Below are 16,314 nucleotides of genomic sequence, written 5' to 3'. Positions count from 1 at the left end.
AAACGGTACAACAGTACTCCGATCTGAACTTGCAGCCCATTGGGCCATCTCTATACCACAGGTGCCCCACCAGTCGGCAAACGGCAGTGCAAGCTCAGCCACGACGCGATGATCTAATGAATGTCATGTTCGCTGTACTTCAGAGTAGAATCTATACAAAATACTTTCGATATTAATCCATTCGTCCAGAAGCACTTTTACAATCTGCTACAATGCCTCTCAGTGCTAAGCATATCTATCCGGCATCGGACCCGCAGTTCATCACGTTTCCAAGTCGACGAAGTACCGTACATAGCAGTAAAGGCATTGTGTCGAGCACACAGCCGTTGGCTACACAGGCAGGGCTTGAGATTCTGAGACAAGGCGGGAATGCTGCGGTAATGTCAACTCCTCACTCCTCCTTTCAATAATTGACGACATTACAGGACGCTGCTGTGGCCGTTGCTGCTGGTTTGAACATGACCGAGCCCGGCTCTACTGGCATTGGTGGCGATTGTTTCTGTCTCTACTACAATGCCAAGACGAAGAAGATATCTGCTATGAATGGTTCTGGTCGTTCAGGCTCCAAGACATCACTAGAACAGGTTCGGCATGACCTTGGTATTGCGGACGGAAAGGCGGGCAGCATACCTGTCGAGAGCGTTCATGCTGTCACTGTTCCTGGTGCAGCAGCTGGCTGGGTTGACACCGTGGAACGATTCGGCAGTGGGAAGCTTACATTGGAACAAATCCTCATGCCAGCGATTGAGATGGGCGAGAAAGGCTTCCCAGTCTCGGAGCTGTCATCAACCTTCGTGAGCGTGTAACATAATGTCGCCCCTAACCTGCTAAGATTCTACAGTGGCTAGCCAGCGAGGACAAAATTCGCAATGCCTCGCCCAACTTCGCTGAAATGTTGAAGAAAGACCCATCCGCCAAAGATGGATGCCGTGCGCCACAAGCAGGCGAGATCATGAAGAACCCGAACATGGCTAATACTTACCGCCTCCTTGCCAAGCATGGCAAAAAAGGGTTCTATGAGGGCCAAGTGGCTGAAGCCTTAGTTAAAGTCGTTACTGATCTCGGAGGTCATTTGACCTTGGACGATTTGAAGGACCATGCCACAGCAGGAAGCGAAGACGTCGATGCCATTTCACTAGTGTACTCAGGGCATGGTATCGATCCTGTCAGAGTCTGGGAGCACCCACCTAACGGCCAAGGCATCGTCGCCCTGATGGCTCTCGGTATGCTTCAAGAACTCGAGAAATGTGGCAAAGTGACGAAGTGGTCCGAAAAGGACCACAATAGCGCGAAGTAGGCCCAGATCTTACATTGAATCGTCGTAAAGCACCACTGATTCAAAGCAGACACCTCCACACCCTCATAGAAGTCCTCCGTATAGCCTTCGCCGACGCTAGGTGGTGGGTCACCGACCCCAACGTCGTCAATGTACCCACCGCCGAACTCATCTCTCCATCATACCTATCTTCGCGCGCATCACTGTTCTCCCCGACCACCGCCTCCGCACTCATATCTCATGGCTCGCCTGCCCACAACCACTCCGACACAGTCTACTTCTCCGTAGCCGACGCCGCCGGTAACGGCATCTCATTTATCAACAGCAATTACTCCGGATTCGGTACTGGCATCATTCCCGCGGGCTGCGGCTTCACCCTGCAGAACCGCGCCGGAAATTTCGCGCTGCAGCCAGCCGACCATCCAAATGTGTACGCACCGAACAAGAGGCCGTATCACACGATTATCCCAGCGTTGATCACGAATGCGGAAGACGATACGCTGCATAGCGTGTATGGCGTTATGGGCGGGTTTATGCAGCCCCAGGGGCATGTGCAGGTATTGCTCAATATGACCGTATTTGGGCTGCATCCGCAGGCTGCGCTCGACGCGCCGCGATTTTGTATTGGGGCAGGGATGCCGGAGGCCGGAGATGTTGCGGATCGCACGGTCTATCTGGAAGACGGTATCAAGGATGAGGTCGTGCAGGAGCTGAGGGCGATGGGACATAAGGTTGAGGTTGTGAAGGGGTATGCGCGGGGTTTGTTTGGGAGGGGGCAATTGATCAGGAGGCACGAGGATGATGGTCAGCTTGTTTGGAGTGCAGGCAGTGACCCAAGGGGTGATGGATCTGCAATGCCGCAGTGAAAGAGCATGTCTTGCTCGCGGTTGAGGTAGAGGTTTTCGTACGGGTTCGAGAATTCTGCCTAGCAAGTCTTCCATAACACTCTTTGCTCTGGGATATTTTCCTATCTCATTTCGAGATTACTTGCCTCGATGACATAACCCATGTCGAAGGAAGCATACTATGTCTCTAAAAGGCACCAACACTGATCACCTCATATTTTCCCCGACTTGACTTACAAGGGCATTGTAACCATTGATTTGGAGCACAGAAAACTCATGTATGAATCATCGCAGCTCGACGAACCAAGATGCGGCACTGGAAAGGGAGTTTTATGGTAAAACAACAAATTTGTATGAATAGGAGAGGGTGTTGGAGTGGAAGGGAGAAACCGTGTGAATGCCGGGGACAAGAATGGTACTATGAACGGGCCTATAAATGGATAGAGGCGTTACCACTGGTATGTATCTTCACTATCGACAATGAACTGACAAGCTTTGCCTACCGGATCAGGCACATACTTGAACTTAAGTTGGTTTATGACACTTGCCATATCTGAGCAATCGATCAACGTAGCGCCGAACGCGGTCTCAGGATGGTTTACTTCATTACTATGCGAAAGATTAGAGGTAGCTAGATCCCGGGTATCACTGCTCTCTCAAAGTCGATTATGCTCGGTGCTTTCCATATCCTTGACGTCCTCGTCAGAATCTTCGCTATCGTCATCGTCAGAATCGGCCTCAACGTCGTCCTCGGGTTTCTTCCTGCGTTGGAAGTCTGCTCTGTGGGCTGTCTGTAGCAACGTGCCGACCGTATGGAGACCAGAACGCTGGCTATCGCGAGTAGACGCTTGCTCCAATTGGGCCGGCGAAGTTGGTCGTGCCTCATCTGAGGCGGTCTCTTCGCTGATACGTGGTGCAACAGACGCAGAAACCTTATAAGGAAGGGGCTTATCTTTGTGAGCTTGTCGTAACTTCACACTATCTGATGTCAGTATGCGAGAACAGAGCATTGCTATATCGAAAGGCTTACTTCATCGTATGTTCATTCTCGACTCTGAAGATCGCCCACATGCCTCTCCGGAATACCTCCGACAAGGCCACGAAGAAAGAGAGCAAAGCTGAATGCTGCACTTCATCGCCGAATATGGCGTAGAATATCCAATTGAAACGCAAAATTGGATCGACGATGCTAGCCAAGTAGTATGGCCAGCCACTCTTAAAGCCACGGGTTCTTCTTAGGTACTTAGGATGCGCCGCAGGGTTTCCTAAACTCCAGTCTATGAAGATATCCCAGAAAACTGAAAAACAAAGCGTCAATTCAATAATTGTTAATCATAGTCTCCAGAAGACTTACTGCAATAAACAGAGTTCACTGTCGCAAAGGTAATGAAGATTGATTTCGTCGCAGTATTCTGATTGATCCGATACAGGCTTAATGACATGTAAAATGCAATCGTGGCAAAGTACTTCGCCAGGTTGTACAGTTGAGGCCAGGCTTTCCTTGTAAGATATACTCGATGACCACATTGGATTGCTCGTATAATACCAGGCACTGTTGTTAAAAACCCAAGTAGTGCCGAATTACGAGAGTTGCATTGTGCGTTGTTAGTCCATCCGCGGGCATATAGGCAGAAGAACAACTCGATGTTGCCCATAACGTACGTAAGGGAACAAAGCATATCACCGAGAAAGAAATCGCGAAATTCGACCGAATACCAGAATGGGAGCAGGAGGCGGAAGCTGGAATAAAGCAACCAGATGCGAGACCGGTGCATCAGTTGTGGTATAGGAAGGGCCAAGAGCACAACTGTTAGTCCGACTAACACCACCGGCCAATATATAAACATGTCCTCAGGGAGGGCTGCGTTGAAGTTGAGATAGAGTGTGAGCCCTAGGAACGAGAAGAACAGGCAAGGTAACTCAAAGAACTCCCTGTAATCCAAGTGGTGACGGAGGTCAAATTCGAAAATGAAGGAGTAGTTGATGTTATGTCGCGTCCAGAATCGGGAGGCGATGCCAAACATCATGGACAACAGTACTAGGAGCAGGTACCCACCATAAATCTGCTCTACTGTTAAACGGTGTCTAAAACAAACTGTGAACGGACATACCTGTAGCAAATAGCTGGTATTTTCTGCGACCCCAACTTCAGTCGATAGTGAGAATGTATGAGCTTCAGTAAGGCCCAGTATACCTGTTGTCAGGCCAATACCGAGATATGCACCACTTAAACCAGCGCTCAGCGAATAGTCGTGTCGCTTATTGGCTTTAATTCGCAGCTTTGAAATTGCGACTTTCCGATTCCCCGCCTCGAAATATCTCGAGTAAAGATCCTCAACGTCTTGTATGTGGCGCTCGAGTATATCGCTTCGCACAAACCACCGAACGTTCACCTTGTCTGACATATACTGATGTTGTATTTTAGCGCCGACATTCTTGTCAAACTTCTTGCATATTTTCTTGAACGCTTTTTGGTTGAGTAATGCATATGATCTGAGCAAGTCAAGCGAGCGGTAGTACTCTTGGAAAGCAATCTTCAGTTGTCTCTTGGCTGCTCTGTACGACGACGTCCGCGTATAGTCGCTAGCTACACCACTCTGCTCACCTGGATGACTTTGCAATGCAGGGGGTGTTGCTAGATCTCGAAAGGCTTTGCTGTTCTTTCCTAGTCTTCCGTGTCGCATGACATGCAACACATGTGAGACCCGTACCGCGACTCCAGTAGTTTGGGACGAGGGTGTTCCAGACTGCTCTGGATTGCTGCTGGACATGTCATTCAGGTTTTCTGACCGCTCTGCATTTCGGTGGTTCACGATCCATCGAATTCGCAATTCTCTCATCATATGCAGTTGTTCTCGGAGGAGATCAAGTCGGGCTGTAGCGTCTCTCTCACGATCATTGTAGAACTTCTCGACTTTCTCAACTTCAAGGTCGAGAAACCTGAAGAACTCGCTCTCACGGAGCTCCATTTCACGGTAGTTTCTGAGAGATACGTCGGTCCCATCATTCATCTGCGAAGTTGCACGGGTCCCAATTGACAATACACGCTTAAAAAGAGGCCGGTCGTTGTCAGTAGTATGAGGAGACGAGATAGTTCGCGTTGGCGTCAAGAGCGTACGATACCTGCTGGGAAGATGACCATGCTGTGGATGAAGAGCCTTAGTTTTGCCAACTTCGTATGCGTTTCTCCCGGAAGAGTATGAAGCCAGGGAGAAAGATGCGCGTCGATCACTGCGTGAAATGGTAGGTTTCAGAGGGTCTAGGTGAGGCGAGACCTGGTTAGGGTCCAAGGCTGGATCAGGCAAAGCTATGCTTTCAGGCTTTCCACAGTCGTACTGCGAGAGGTATCGTTCAGGGGTGAATGGATCACCGTCTGATGGACTTCCGATGATGCTGCCATACCTTCGCAAACCCCGTTGCATATTACGATCTGGATTCAGCGGAACTCTTTCTGGATGCAAAGGCTCGCCGAGTCTATCCCTTGATGGCCGTCTGATAGTATGATCACGCCTCTCGGACGTTGCATTGGTAAATGGTATGTTTCGCGAGCGGTCATACGTCTCGTCTGTGTGTGAGCGGGGTGGATGATCAGTACGATCGGTCGATGCTGTGACGTTGATAGGTTCGGAGTGCGCTACTCTTCGTCGTGATGGCGTGGAGCCATTCGCATCTTCTGGCAGAGATGTACCAGATGTCTGAGAAAGCTTGTCCAGTTAGCACGATTAGGTACACTGAATGATGTTCGCCAGATATCTTACATGAGCATTATCTGTTACAAAGCCCTCCGCAGTGGCAGCACCAGTGGAAGATGAGCGATAGGTTCCACGCTGACGGATAGATCCACTTCTGGTTGTTCCAGCAGCATGCTGGGCTCTTGTTATGGCCTTCAAGAGCTTCTTTCCTTTCTGTGAGCTATCAGCATAAGGCCTGCAGAGCTTCACTGGGGCTGCTGACTTTGTAATTGAGGTACGTCGAGCGCCATTCGGGCACGGCATCTCGATCGAGCTCTCTGTAAGGTGGTCAGTGATAAGTGGCTACACGTTAGAGAAAACCAACTTTGCGAATTTCATTGCAATGCCGATGGAGCTATCCAGTGCGGGCGAAGGATAGCCGGTGTGAACGATAGGTACGGAGGCGCATCAGCCCCCCAATTAAAGATATGACATATCTCGGCGATAACAGGTACAGACGAGCGTTGAGGTGGCACTCGAGAGACTGACATAGGTCCCTAGGGGTTGAGATTGTGTGGTTCTGTTCTGCCCAGGTTGTAGATTACTTCTGCGTTCTGATAGGTGTTTGCGGGGACGCATGCAGAATGACGATCCGCATCGGAAAGTTGATTCTGGGGATCCTTGAAAACTTCTATCTCCGAACAATCTCCACTATCTCGTGACGTGCCTGAGGTATCACCTGAGGTACTAATTATCACTGTTCGTCATCGTTCTCTGTTGATATTACGCACATCCATCGAAGCAACACCTCCACCGACCCGGAATCTTTAACGAACTACCGCAGAACCTTATATAACATGATCTAGAATCAAATTAACGTGTCAATGCTTGCGCTTGATTTTGGTAGACATGATTGCGGGACATAGTACCCGACATCACGCAGCCACGTGCAATGAAGGTTCGCATCTACCTGCTCACTTTCTTCAAAGTAGCATTATAAGCTTGTCTGTACATTTGCCAGTAGAATCGAACCTGGACATCCCATTGAGCTTGCCCATTTCTCTTTAGCCATATACATATATTACCTTGTCATCTCAGGGTGCAATCATCACTCGACTCCATAAAGCAGTCTATCTACAAACCGTTCGGGTATACGACAAACTTTGTTATGGAGTCTAGAATGACAAGACACCTTTAGAAACCGTTCTTTCGTTTGGAAATCTAAATGAAGAGCGGACTCGTTTCGCAAAATCCAAAGCGACATGTATCTGTAGCCTGGTCTATCAAAATCCGGATTGTCGCTAGCACCCATAGTAACCCTTGCCTCCAAAGCTTCCCGGTATCTAAATGATCATGCCTTTCAAATTCAGTCAAGTCGTATCTCCACGTTTATGTTGGCGGTGCGTTCCAAGAGAGTTTTAGGAGCTTGTTCGTTTATGCTAATAAGACCTACAGTTTAAGGTAAAGCTAATGGTGTAACAACATGTTTAGACTCTTGCAAGTCTCCGTACCTGACCAGGGTAAACGAGAAAGATTCTGAAAATGGATCCCGCAATATTCACGTTGTTCGTACCCACCTCAGATCGTAGACGAGAGCAAAGAGCGATGTCGTGCTGGTTATTATACAACTCAACATTAAACCAAGCACAGATCCAGATATATAAATAACAGCGGCAGGGAAAAGTATAAAGTTCCCCGGCATCTGACATCAAAGCAGTTGATTATCTTCACAAGTTCTCCGTCTATCTCAGAAGTCAAGACGTCCCCTTATTTCAATTATCATTCACCGCCGTCGCCCTTGTGGTCCTCATCGTCTCGACCTCAGTATAAGTATACCGCTGCAAGTTTGATCTGATCGCAGACTCCCAACCTCAACTCTGCTCCGACTCTACAAAGTTAGCGACCAAACCGAAAGCAACTCATGCTCCAACAAGCACTCCAACTCGTACTCCAAGGTTCACCATGGCACGCCTGGTGACACCCAGTGTAGACTTCTCGTTACCCCTGGAAATGGATGCGATGCCACTGTTACAGTCTATAAGGATCTACTATGCACACATGGGATTCGTACTTTGAACCGAGAGAGCATAGCTATATCGTGAGATGCAACTAGCATCTTGAGCTTGTGGACGTCGATACTAAGAAAGATGGTTCCGTCGAGACAGTCTAGCTAGGTGGTCAGCTGTATATGATCTGTTGTGTTTTATTTAAATAGTTATAAACTTCCCTTACCGCCACTTGATCAAAATTCCGACTTAGGATAGATATTTGCTATATGTATTATATAATAGCCAGATGTGTCCCAAAGAAGAATCATGCATTCAGATGTTACAACATGCGCAGATGCTTATACTCATTGCCTCATGGTTCCCGAGACCTCCCCGTTCCGGCGGCTCGAGCAGTTTACCACCCGCCTCAGGGTTAGCAGGTTCATGAGGGTTCGACAATAATATGCTGTAGAGGTAGTCCTTAGGGTCATTAGTAAGGAATGACTGTTGTTAAGTTAAAGATGCAAAGCATGAGAAAAGCAACCAATAAGTACGTGCCACTCTGACATAGGAAGCAGCTACAAGCAAGCATTCTATAGCTCTTCCTATGTTGAGCGACGTATGACACAAATAGCTTACAAGCTGAAGGCCCTACGGCTTTGTGTTCTCCTGCTCCACTTGAAGCAGAAGCGAAGTAAGAGCGTTCAAGAGTACCGCACGCAATCTCCGCCCCAGAATGAGAGCCCATCTATCTCGTTACATAACTCCTGTTTCAATGTTTTGTAGGCACCACAAAGACTTAAGCAAGTCAATCTTTCCAACCCTCGCTGTAATATATAACTATTGTGATTTAATCCCCCAAAAACACAACTGTCGGATGTAAACAGAATGGATGATCTCACACCCTTATTGCTGCCACCATCATTACCATCGCCTCACAGCAGTGACTCGGACCTCTTCTACGGGTCATCATCGTCTTCAGAATCATCAAAGTCACTAGCATCATCAGAGTTACTAGACTCATTAAAGCCACCAGGCTCACCAAACTCACTAAAAGCAGAACGGCTTGGGTTGACGCTTTATCAAACATGGCAGTCCGATTCATGGCGGGCCGAAGCAGAGCGAGCCCGAACGGTCGAAACTGCGACTCAAATATTACCCTTTTTGCGTCTCAGTATGGAATGCCGCAACATGATATACAAGCTTCATTGTGTGTGGTCGCCTTACACTGTCAACGAAATCTCGTGCAGTGTAATCTTATCTCATACACCTCTTCTTCGAGTCAGCAAACAGGTGCGTAAGGAGGCTATGGACATCTTCTGCCGATTGAATGTCTTTGCATTGACGTCAACATTAACCGTCAATTCTGACAACGGGTATCAACCATACGACCAAAGACTGCGATCTTTGCACGGGTTCCAAGCTAACTTGTAAGCCTCATTACACTGGTGTAGGATGACTTATAATAGAACTGATATGCACAGATGGACCTTCAAGATACCGACCGGAGATCTTGGAAAAAATATCAAGCACCTACGAATCCACCTCCCAATAGACGAGTTATCGGATAAATGGATCGTTTTTCCAGCCTTGAAAAAATGCGGTTTTGACATCCTGGAATCGTTGACGATTATTGACAAGCAAAGAAATGAGGTGGTCGACCTCGAACGTAATACATGCAGTCTTATTAGCGTGTATGATCCTTCTATTGAGCGCAAGCTTCTCCGCGGTATTCGGATTAGGACAGGCGGCTTGGTTCTGAAAAATGTTGGTAAGTATACAGCATTGGGAATACTCGAACAGATCTTCTTTGTCAAACAAGAGAAAAGACGGCACCCACTCAATTTTAGGACGTGGTGGCTTAGGGTTCAAAGCAGTTGCTCACTAAATGACAAAGTATAAATCCGAATACCATAAGTCGCGGTGTGTGTGGCCTTACGGAAGGTCTTGCATCAATTTTTATGTCGCCTTCTGATCGTGATTAGCTTGATCTGTATGATCTTACGTATAAGTACCTCCCTGATTTGAAACTAGGCTATACCGACGGGTTCAAACTCGATGCCTATCGCCACCACCGGCCGAATCAAACAATAGAAAGCGACGCCCTTTTGAATTTTCTCCACATAGACATCTCACTTGACATTTGCGGTATGATATCATACTCAAGCATAAATCCTTCTTGCGTCATCCTCATCATCATCATCATGCACTTCAATCGCAGAGATGACCGTCTGAGAATATGCAGCATCCGGCATGGGTCAGGGTTCAAGGTTGTCCCAAGGAGAACGCCGTAAGTCGAACGAGACGGTCGGCGTGGCCATGTCGATATTGATGGGACCAGATGAGGGTGCGGAAGATGAGGCGTCTAGGGAGATTGCGCATATCTTCGATACACCCAGATTCGGCTTCATTGGTCGTATATATCGGGACAATATCGTGTAAGAAAGACAGTGGACAGCAGAGATCGCAGTATGAGGCGGCACTGGAGTCGTGTATAGTCATTTAAGGCTTGTAATTGAGCCGTAAATATCATGTCTTTGAAGTGATGCACATGTTGTGGGTAGCTGGATTATCTATAGTATCGTAGAAGTAGAAGACGTGTACTATACCTCAATCCTATTGCAAGAAACGAATAGTCATACAGACATGTGATACCATTAACCGTTGTCGGTGGAAGACAAACCTTTTGATTGTAGACTAGACACGTTCTGTACAACGAGAGGGTGTTGTAGCCTTCCACCAGAAGATGCCCGTGTAGCCTCGACAGTCACTGACTATGTATAGATAGGGTCGCGCTTGATTCTTAGGTGTCAGCTGTTACCTATTCTGATCGGAATCCAGTGTGAAAAGTGCTCGGTGGTGGACAGGCTTGTAATATAATTCGCTCTATAGATGCTGATGCTATGCTGGTGATATGGCTTTATGCTATGCGTGCTAAAGCGCAAATAATTGACTGCTCAGAGTACCCAACTTGGTACGAGGGGGGCGAATTTATGTTGATCTAATGAAGTAACCCTCTTGACTCCTCATTCTGCGTTGAATGACCACGTAGTCTGCTCCAGAAGCTTTCATCTTGATTTCTACTGTTGTGAAGCTCTCGCGATACTTTCAGGCCCCAGTGCCACAACATGCCGGCCACAAAACCTACGAAGTCATTCTTGAAGGCAAGTAGTCCTGCAACGGTGACTAGCAGCACCATCCATCGATCCGTCTTTTCGGCGTCAGACAGCTTCGGTGCTCTATGACTAAGATCGCCGTCGTCCTCCGTCACGTCTGCATCAGCTTGAGTGTCATTCAGACTGATTCCTGCCCGCGCCAACTCGATTCCCGCAGCAAGAACCATGATTCCCAAAATGGAGCGTGGAAACTCGCCCAGCAAGCGCGCCACGCCATGGCCCCATCGTAGACTGATGCCTCCAAGCATCATCTTGACAGCACCTAGAATGATGACGCTGCTCCCGCTACGTGCACCGAAACGATATTGACCAGCTAGACCACCAGAGCCGTGGCACGCGGGCATGCCGCCGAACCAGGGCGCGACGAGGTTCATAACAGCAATCGAGATGCCGACTGTGGTTGTAGAGGGCGTGGGGCGCGACGCTAGGAGGATGTTGGATAGCGATGTGACGGCGATAATGGAGTTGAGAATTGTGAGGGGCAGTTGGCCAAGCGCGGCGGAGAATGTGCCCTCGATGAAGTCGGCACCGTGCGGAACGACGGTGTGAAATCCAAGTGTCCTGTGCGGGAGTTCGAGCTTATCATGCGATGTGTGGATTCGGATTACGGCGAGGACTAGACCAGTTACAAAGACGACGAGTGCATAAGGGAAGCGTGGGAACGGAATGCTGAGAAGGAGCACGAGTGCTGCTGCAAAGGCCCAAATGTAGTTATCTCCCAACCACGGTCCTGCTGTCCTTAGACCTCCGATCAATGTCGATGCCCCAGCGCTGATACAAAGGCTCAGTCCAGCACCGACCTGGATTCCACGTATCACCGCTGCTGGAACAACTCTTTCTACCCACTTCAGCAGGCCTAGCACGCTCAGCGCACCTACAACTGCGCCCATCACGATGCCACTAGCAGCCATGGTCTTCAGTGAGAAGTGTTTCGCAAGCGCCACTGCAGCGATGGCTTTCATTGGCTGTACTGGGAGTGGCAGGCCGAATGTGACTCCAGTCACGATGTTGGCGGCGCCTGTGAAGAGAAGGGTCACAGGGAGTGATATGGAGCCGCGCAGGGTGAGAGCTATCATGATTGGGAGAAGTGTGCCTAGGTCACCCAGTGAACCAGATATCTCTGCGAGAGGCGAAGTCCGGAGTGTTTTGAGGTTGTAGGCTTGTGTTCTGCGCAGGTGCTCCCGCATGGCGGTGACTTTCTCGGCCATGATGGTAATGTGGAAAGCTGCTCGACTGGCGCTGACTTAGTCGAGACCGTCGATAGTAAAGGCAGCTCTCGGCTCGAGGGGCAGGGCGAGGTTGAGGTGTCGGAGAGCGATGAGAGGGATTATTTCGTATTTGTACGACAGCGACAACGACGAGGAAACGCGTCACGTTCTTTGACTCTGCAGTAGTGCGACCACCCCCAAACGCTAAAGGAAGTGGGCCAGTGCGCCATTTCGAGGCGGCTCTAACCTTGGAACAGTGACAACTGAAGAGTCAAGACATCCTTATCATGTATTCTGTGAAATTGTTAGCAAGCCGGCAGGTCAAGTCGTGCTTCGAACAACCCGCTGAAAGTTAGTATCTGCTTACATCCAAGATATGATCAGGCGGTATTTGGGGCGAGTTCATCGATGGATGATAACAACAGAATTATTCTTCACTTTTGGGAGAAATGAGAGGTCAACCCTATGCTGAAATGCCGTGAGATAGTTACTTGAGATTCAAGAATGCAATGCTCCTACACCAGTCAATATGCGCAACTGCTTTCCCTAGCGTCGAGCCCTTTCCTATCCATCTACTAGGAAGACTGATTTTGGGCATCATATACTGTCTCCCTAGTATCTATAACCATAGTACATGTGCGATTGTAGCGACCACCAAGTCAGTTCAGATGTCGACTTCAAGGCCAAAGTCCATAGCCGCAATGACATCGTCGTCCATTGCCTTCTTCTTGAATGTCGGTATAGCGTTGCGCTCTTTCTTCTGCAATGGCGTGCCGGCTCGTGAGAGTTCGTTGCCGCCGGGTGTAGCTGTTCTACTGATGTCGCTACCATCGAAGAGGTCATCGGTTGGTACAGCAAGCCTTGCTTTGGTGGTTTCTTTCTCAGCCTGGGCCCTTTCCAATTTTTGTCTCTCTTCATACTTCCTCTGTGCTGCCTGCCGTCTCTTTCGTTCGACTCTTCGCTCTTCTAGAAGAGCATTACGGATCTCCTCGTTATTCTTCCGACGATTCTCAGCATTTAAATTCGCCAGTCTATCAGCTTGCATTTGTGATTGGCTTTGTCTCGCTGGCAGAGCTGAGGCAGTAAGCTCCATGAGCCTAGCTGCATATTTGTCTTGACGCTTAAGTTTTTCACTCAACTCTTGGTCTGTAAATCGCCGATTGAGCAGATTCGTTATGTCCTCGAGCTTTCCATGCACGACAGACCTAGTTGGAAATTTCTTCCCTTCTGCTGCTACCACAGCCTTGTACCTGTCGAATTCGTTCTAAGAGTAGGTTATTAGAGTAATGCAGACCATAGGATAGCAAGACAAACCTCGGTAGCTCTCGAGTTCGATACGTGCGAGAATGGAACGGTTTTGACATCGCGCCCATGCTTGCACGTAACATATAAGTCTGTCATTATTTTCTTTCCTTTATCATTCTCGACCACGTAAGGCTGCTTCGTCTCAAAACCTGATAAGTTGTAAGTTGATGCAAAGGAAGTCTCGTGAGGTGACAACTACCTGTGATCTGACCAATACGATAGGTGTTGGCTCCATGCTCTCCAGGCCCAACACTCACGCGACAGAAGCAGTCTAACAGCGCTTTCTCAAAGTCTGGCCAGAAGCAGACTTTGGCGAAGTTTTCTCTCTTGATTAGCGCATGCATGACGTCCTTGATATCCGCGGGAGGATCCTCTTTAGGCGGAACTCGGCGATTCTCAGCATATTCGACTTCGTCAGAATCGCCATCGGCATCTTTTTCTGACTCTGGTCTGGCCGATGATGGGGAGCGAGAAGCCCGGCCCCTTCTTTCTTTACGCTCACGTTGTCGCTGGAGTTCTTGACCTCGCTGTTCTCGGCTGCGCTTGTAGCTCTCGAGTGGATCATGGGCCTTCACCTTCGGGCGACTGGTCTTTCGTTGAATCTCGTCAAGCTCGGCAGCTTCGGCGTTTCTCTTCTTGTCTCGTTGCTGGAAAAGCTGTTCCAGATATTTGTCTTGTGTCTGCTTCTCAATTTCTGCCGCACGATCTGCTAAGATCTGTTCGCGCTGAATTTCAGACAAACCTAGGATCTTAGCCTTGTCACTCGCGTCTCGATATTTCCCTTCCAGCGGGTAAAGAGAGCCTCCATCTTCGACTATGGCACCTTCGTCGTCTGACTCGGACATTGCTCCAGAACCTAGAGAGTCAGGTGAGCCTGGCGCGGACGCTTCCCCCGATTCTGCTTCCTCCTCCTCCTCCTCCTCCTCTTCGTCAGCGAGCGCGAGAAGCTCTGCATCGAGGTCTCCATTGTCCGACATCGTGACGGTGTTTGTAAGATGGTGCGGTGAATGCTTTTTGTCAGTCGTCTGTAGACCTTTCGTGAAATCGTGTATGAGAGGGGAGTGTTCAGCTGGTATGAAATGCAGATGGGATGATGAGAATCGGACGAGGGATGGGGTATATGGTCCAAGACTGAGGGGTTGGTGAAAAATTTGCAAGAATATCGTGCAAGATCCCAAAAGTAGCTGGTGAATGGCCTGAATTGGATTGACGAAGGCTGGTATAACAATGGGAGTGAACAACGAACCACTTCGTGAATAGGCAAGCCTGGAGCAGGGGGACGCGAACGCGGCAGCAATTACCCCGGCATTTTGCCGTTTACGCGCCAAGGGTTGGTTAAGGCCACCACGTGACTACATCCAAGACGTCAATGATGCGTTTGGTATGGGCTCTGTTAGTACAATAACAATACACTGAGACCTGCTGTCGCCCGGAAAGCTGAACGGCGACGACATGGCTTCAGGTTTAATCGTCCGGAATTGCCAGACTTTACGGTTATCAAGTCGGCCACTATGCGATTTCCTATATCCTAGGTCTGTATTCTTCACTTGCGTGAATCAAAGGGCATGCATGTCATCAGCATCGGAATCCATATCTCAAGCCCCTAGCAAACCATTACCATCGGAGAACCCCTCTCTGACCACTGAGCAAAGACGATATTTAGAAAGCGCTGTACGTACATGCCGCACACAAGCGGACCCTGACTCACGATATATAGCTCCGCGTCAACCAGGCAGGCGAGCTCGCCGCAGTCTTAATCTATGGCGCCCAGACACCACCGATAGTCCGCGCACACCCGCATCTGCGCCCTCTGATGAAGCATATGTACGACCAAGAAGCGGGCCACTTCACGAAGTTCAACGAACTTATATCCAAGCACCGGATCCGACCGACCGCTATGTATCCTGTATGGACTGCAGCTGCTACAGTTCTAGGCTGGGGCACCGCTATTATGGGCCGCGAGGCCGCTATGGCTTGTACCGAAGCTGTTGAGACCGAGATCGGCACGCATTATAACGACCAGGTTCGCACGTTGCTCGACTGGCAGGAGAACCTGAAGCAGAATGGACAGAGTCTCGGGCCGGAGCTCGAGGAGCTGTTGACTGATATTCGTAGGATTCGTGACGAGGAATTAGAGCATCTGGACCATGCTGTTGAGCATGATGCTAAAGAAGCACAGCCATATGAGGTCCTCACCAATGTCATCAGGGGAGGATGTCGCGCAGCGATATGGGTAAGCGAACGTGTGTAGATTACCGGTGGCAACCAGGAATCATGTATATTATGTATAATGTATCGGAAAGCATGTCTAACGTAAGAAGACAGAGCTTGGTATTACATTGTCCTGCAGGTTCACTTCAATAGTAGTGCAGATCCCTCCAAACGTATGTTCTAGCTATCTCTACTGACGCCAATCCGATTGAGCAAGTCAACTGAGCAGTACCACTTCTGCTTCCGGACTTTACTTCGTAGCAATAGTTATCCCTGTTACGCGCCACATCTCGCACTCTACTCACCTTCTCCATATCTCCCATCCTTACAAATCAGAAATGAACCCTAGGAGTCCCCATACCAATAACAGGTATATTAGTATCCAGGTTCGTATTGACGGCAAAGTGAAAATTCGTACTGAAATCCGGGCCCTGGGATGTGTTCTAGAGGAAGTGGAACTGTGATATGTCGACGCGGTCATGCACCTCTCTACAGGGATATGTGGGTCCTGTCGTAAGTCTTTTTATTTTTTTTCAAAAAAATCCGTAGCAGCATCGGACTACGAGTGTGGAATCTGCGTGACCACGGCTCTGGGGATCATAATTATCTCCCAGATCTCCACGCCCGTATATAG

At 48.9% G+C, this 16,314-nt stretch overlaps 6 protein-coding genes across 6 annotated transcripts; 3 read left to right on the top strand and 3 right to left on the bottom strand.

Moving 5' to 3' along the window:
* Positions 1 to 212: 212 nt before the first annotated feature.
* Positions 213 to 2,142, top strand: EJ05DRAFT_485651 (gamma-glutamyltranspeptidase; the record flags this gene model as incomplete). Its single annotated transcript, XM_033745468.1, has 4 exons — positions 213 to 377; positions 426 to 794; positions 842 to 1,293; positions 1,347 to 2,142. The coding sequence occupies 4 exons, from the start codon at positions 213 to 215 to the stop codon at positions 2,140 to 2,142; spliced, it is 1,782 nt and encodes a 593-aa protein (XP_033600988.1).
* Positions 2,143 to 2,777: 635 nt separating this feature from the next.
* EJ05DRAFT_500055 (EXS-domain-containing protein) lies at positions 2,778 to 6,191 on the bottom strand (the record flags this gene model as incomplete). The annotated part of the gene is made up of 7 exons (XM_033746933.1): positions 2,778 to 3,099; positions 3,152 to 3,419; positions 3,476 to 4,184; positions 4,233 to 5,825; positions 5,880 to 6,026; positions 6,076 to 6,130; positions 6,178 to 6,191. 7 exons carry the CDS (start codon positions 6,189 to 6,191, stop codon positions 2,778 to 2,780), a joined length of 3,108 nt encoding a protein of 1,035 aa, XP_033600987.1.
* A 2,446-nt stretch (positions 6,192 to 8,637) lies between these two features.
* Positions 8,638 to 10,532, top strand: EJ05DRAFT_527882 (uncharacterized protein). Its single transcript, XM_033748896.1, has 4 exons — positions 8,638 to 9,210; positions 9,265 to 9,551; positions 9,815 to 9,928; positions 10,026 to 10,532. The coding sequence occupies exons 1-4, from the start codon at positions 8,669 to 8,671 to the stop codon at positions 10,220 to 10,222; spliced, it is 1,140 nt and encodes a 379-aa protein (XP_033600986.1). The 5' UTR covers positions 8,638 to 8,668; the 3' UTR covers positions 10,223 to 10,532.
* A 249-nt stretch (positions 10,533 to 10,781) lies between these two features.
* EJ05DRAFT_438291 (sulfate transporter) lies at positions 10,782 to 12,143 on the bottom strand (the record flags this gene model as incomplete). The annotated part of the gene is made up of 2 exons (XM_033741827.1): positions 10,782 to 11,017; positions 11,081 to 12,143. 2 exons carry the CDS (start codon positions 12,141 to 12,143, stop codon positions 10,782 to 10,784), a joined length of 1,299 nt encoding a protein of 432 aa, XP_033600985.1.
* A 380-nt stretch (positions 12,144 to 12,523) lies between these two features.
* On the bottom strand, positions 12,524 to 14,727 carry EJ05DRAFT_475836 (uncharacterized protein). Its single transcript, XM_033743904.1, has 3 exons — positions 13,669 to 14,727; positions 13,479 to 13,618; positions 12,524 to 13,428 (listed from the first exon to the last, which is right to left on the bottom strand). Exons 1-3 carry the CDS (start codon positions 14,444 to 14,446, stop codon positions 12,829 to 12,831), a joined length of 1,518 nt encoding a protein of 505 aa, XP_033600984.1. The 5' UTR covers positions 14,447 to 14,727; the 3' UTR covers positions 12,524 to 12,828.
* A 311-nt stretch (positions 14,728 to 15,038) lies between these two features.
* Positions 15,039 to 15,720, top strand: EJ05DRAFT_500051 (ubiquinone biosynthesis monooxygenase Coq7; the record flags this gene model as incomplete). Its single annotated transcript, XM_033746932.1, has 2 exons — positions 15,039 to 15,140; positions 15,187 to 15,720. The coding sequence occupies 2 exons, from the start codon at positions 15,039 to 15,041 to the stop codon at positions 15,718 to 15,720; spliced, it is 636 nt and encodes a 211-aa protein (XP_033600983.1).
* Between the last annotated feature and the right edge of the window lie 594 nt (positions 15,721 to 16,314).

Source organism: Pseudovirgaria hyperparasitica (assembly GCF_010093815.1).
Source record: "Pseudovirgaria hyperparasitica strain CBS 121739 unplaced genomic scaffold EJ05scaffold_7, whole genome shotgun sequence".
Classification (NCBI taxonomy): Eukaryota; Fungi; Ascomycota; class Dothideomycetes; order Acrospermales; family Acrospermaceae; genus Pseudovirgaria; species Pseudovirgaria hyperparasitica.
The sequence above is the reverse complement of the archived record's forward strand: the minus strand, read 5'-3'. Positions and strand labels throughout refer to the sequence as shown.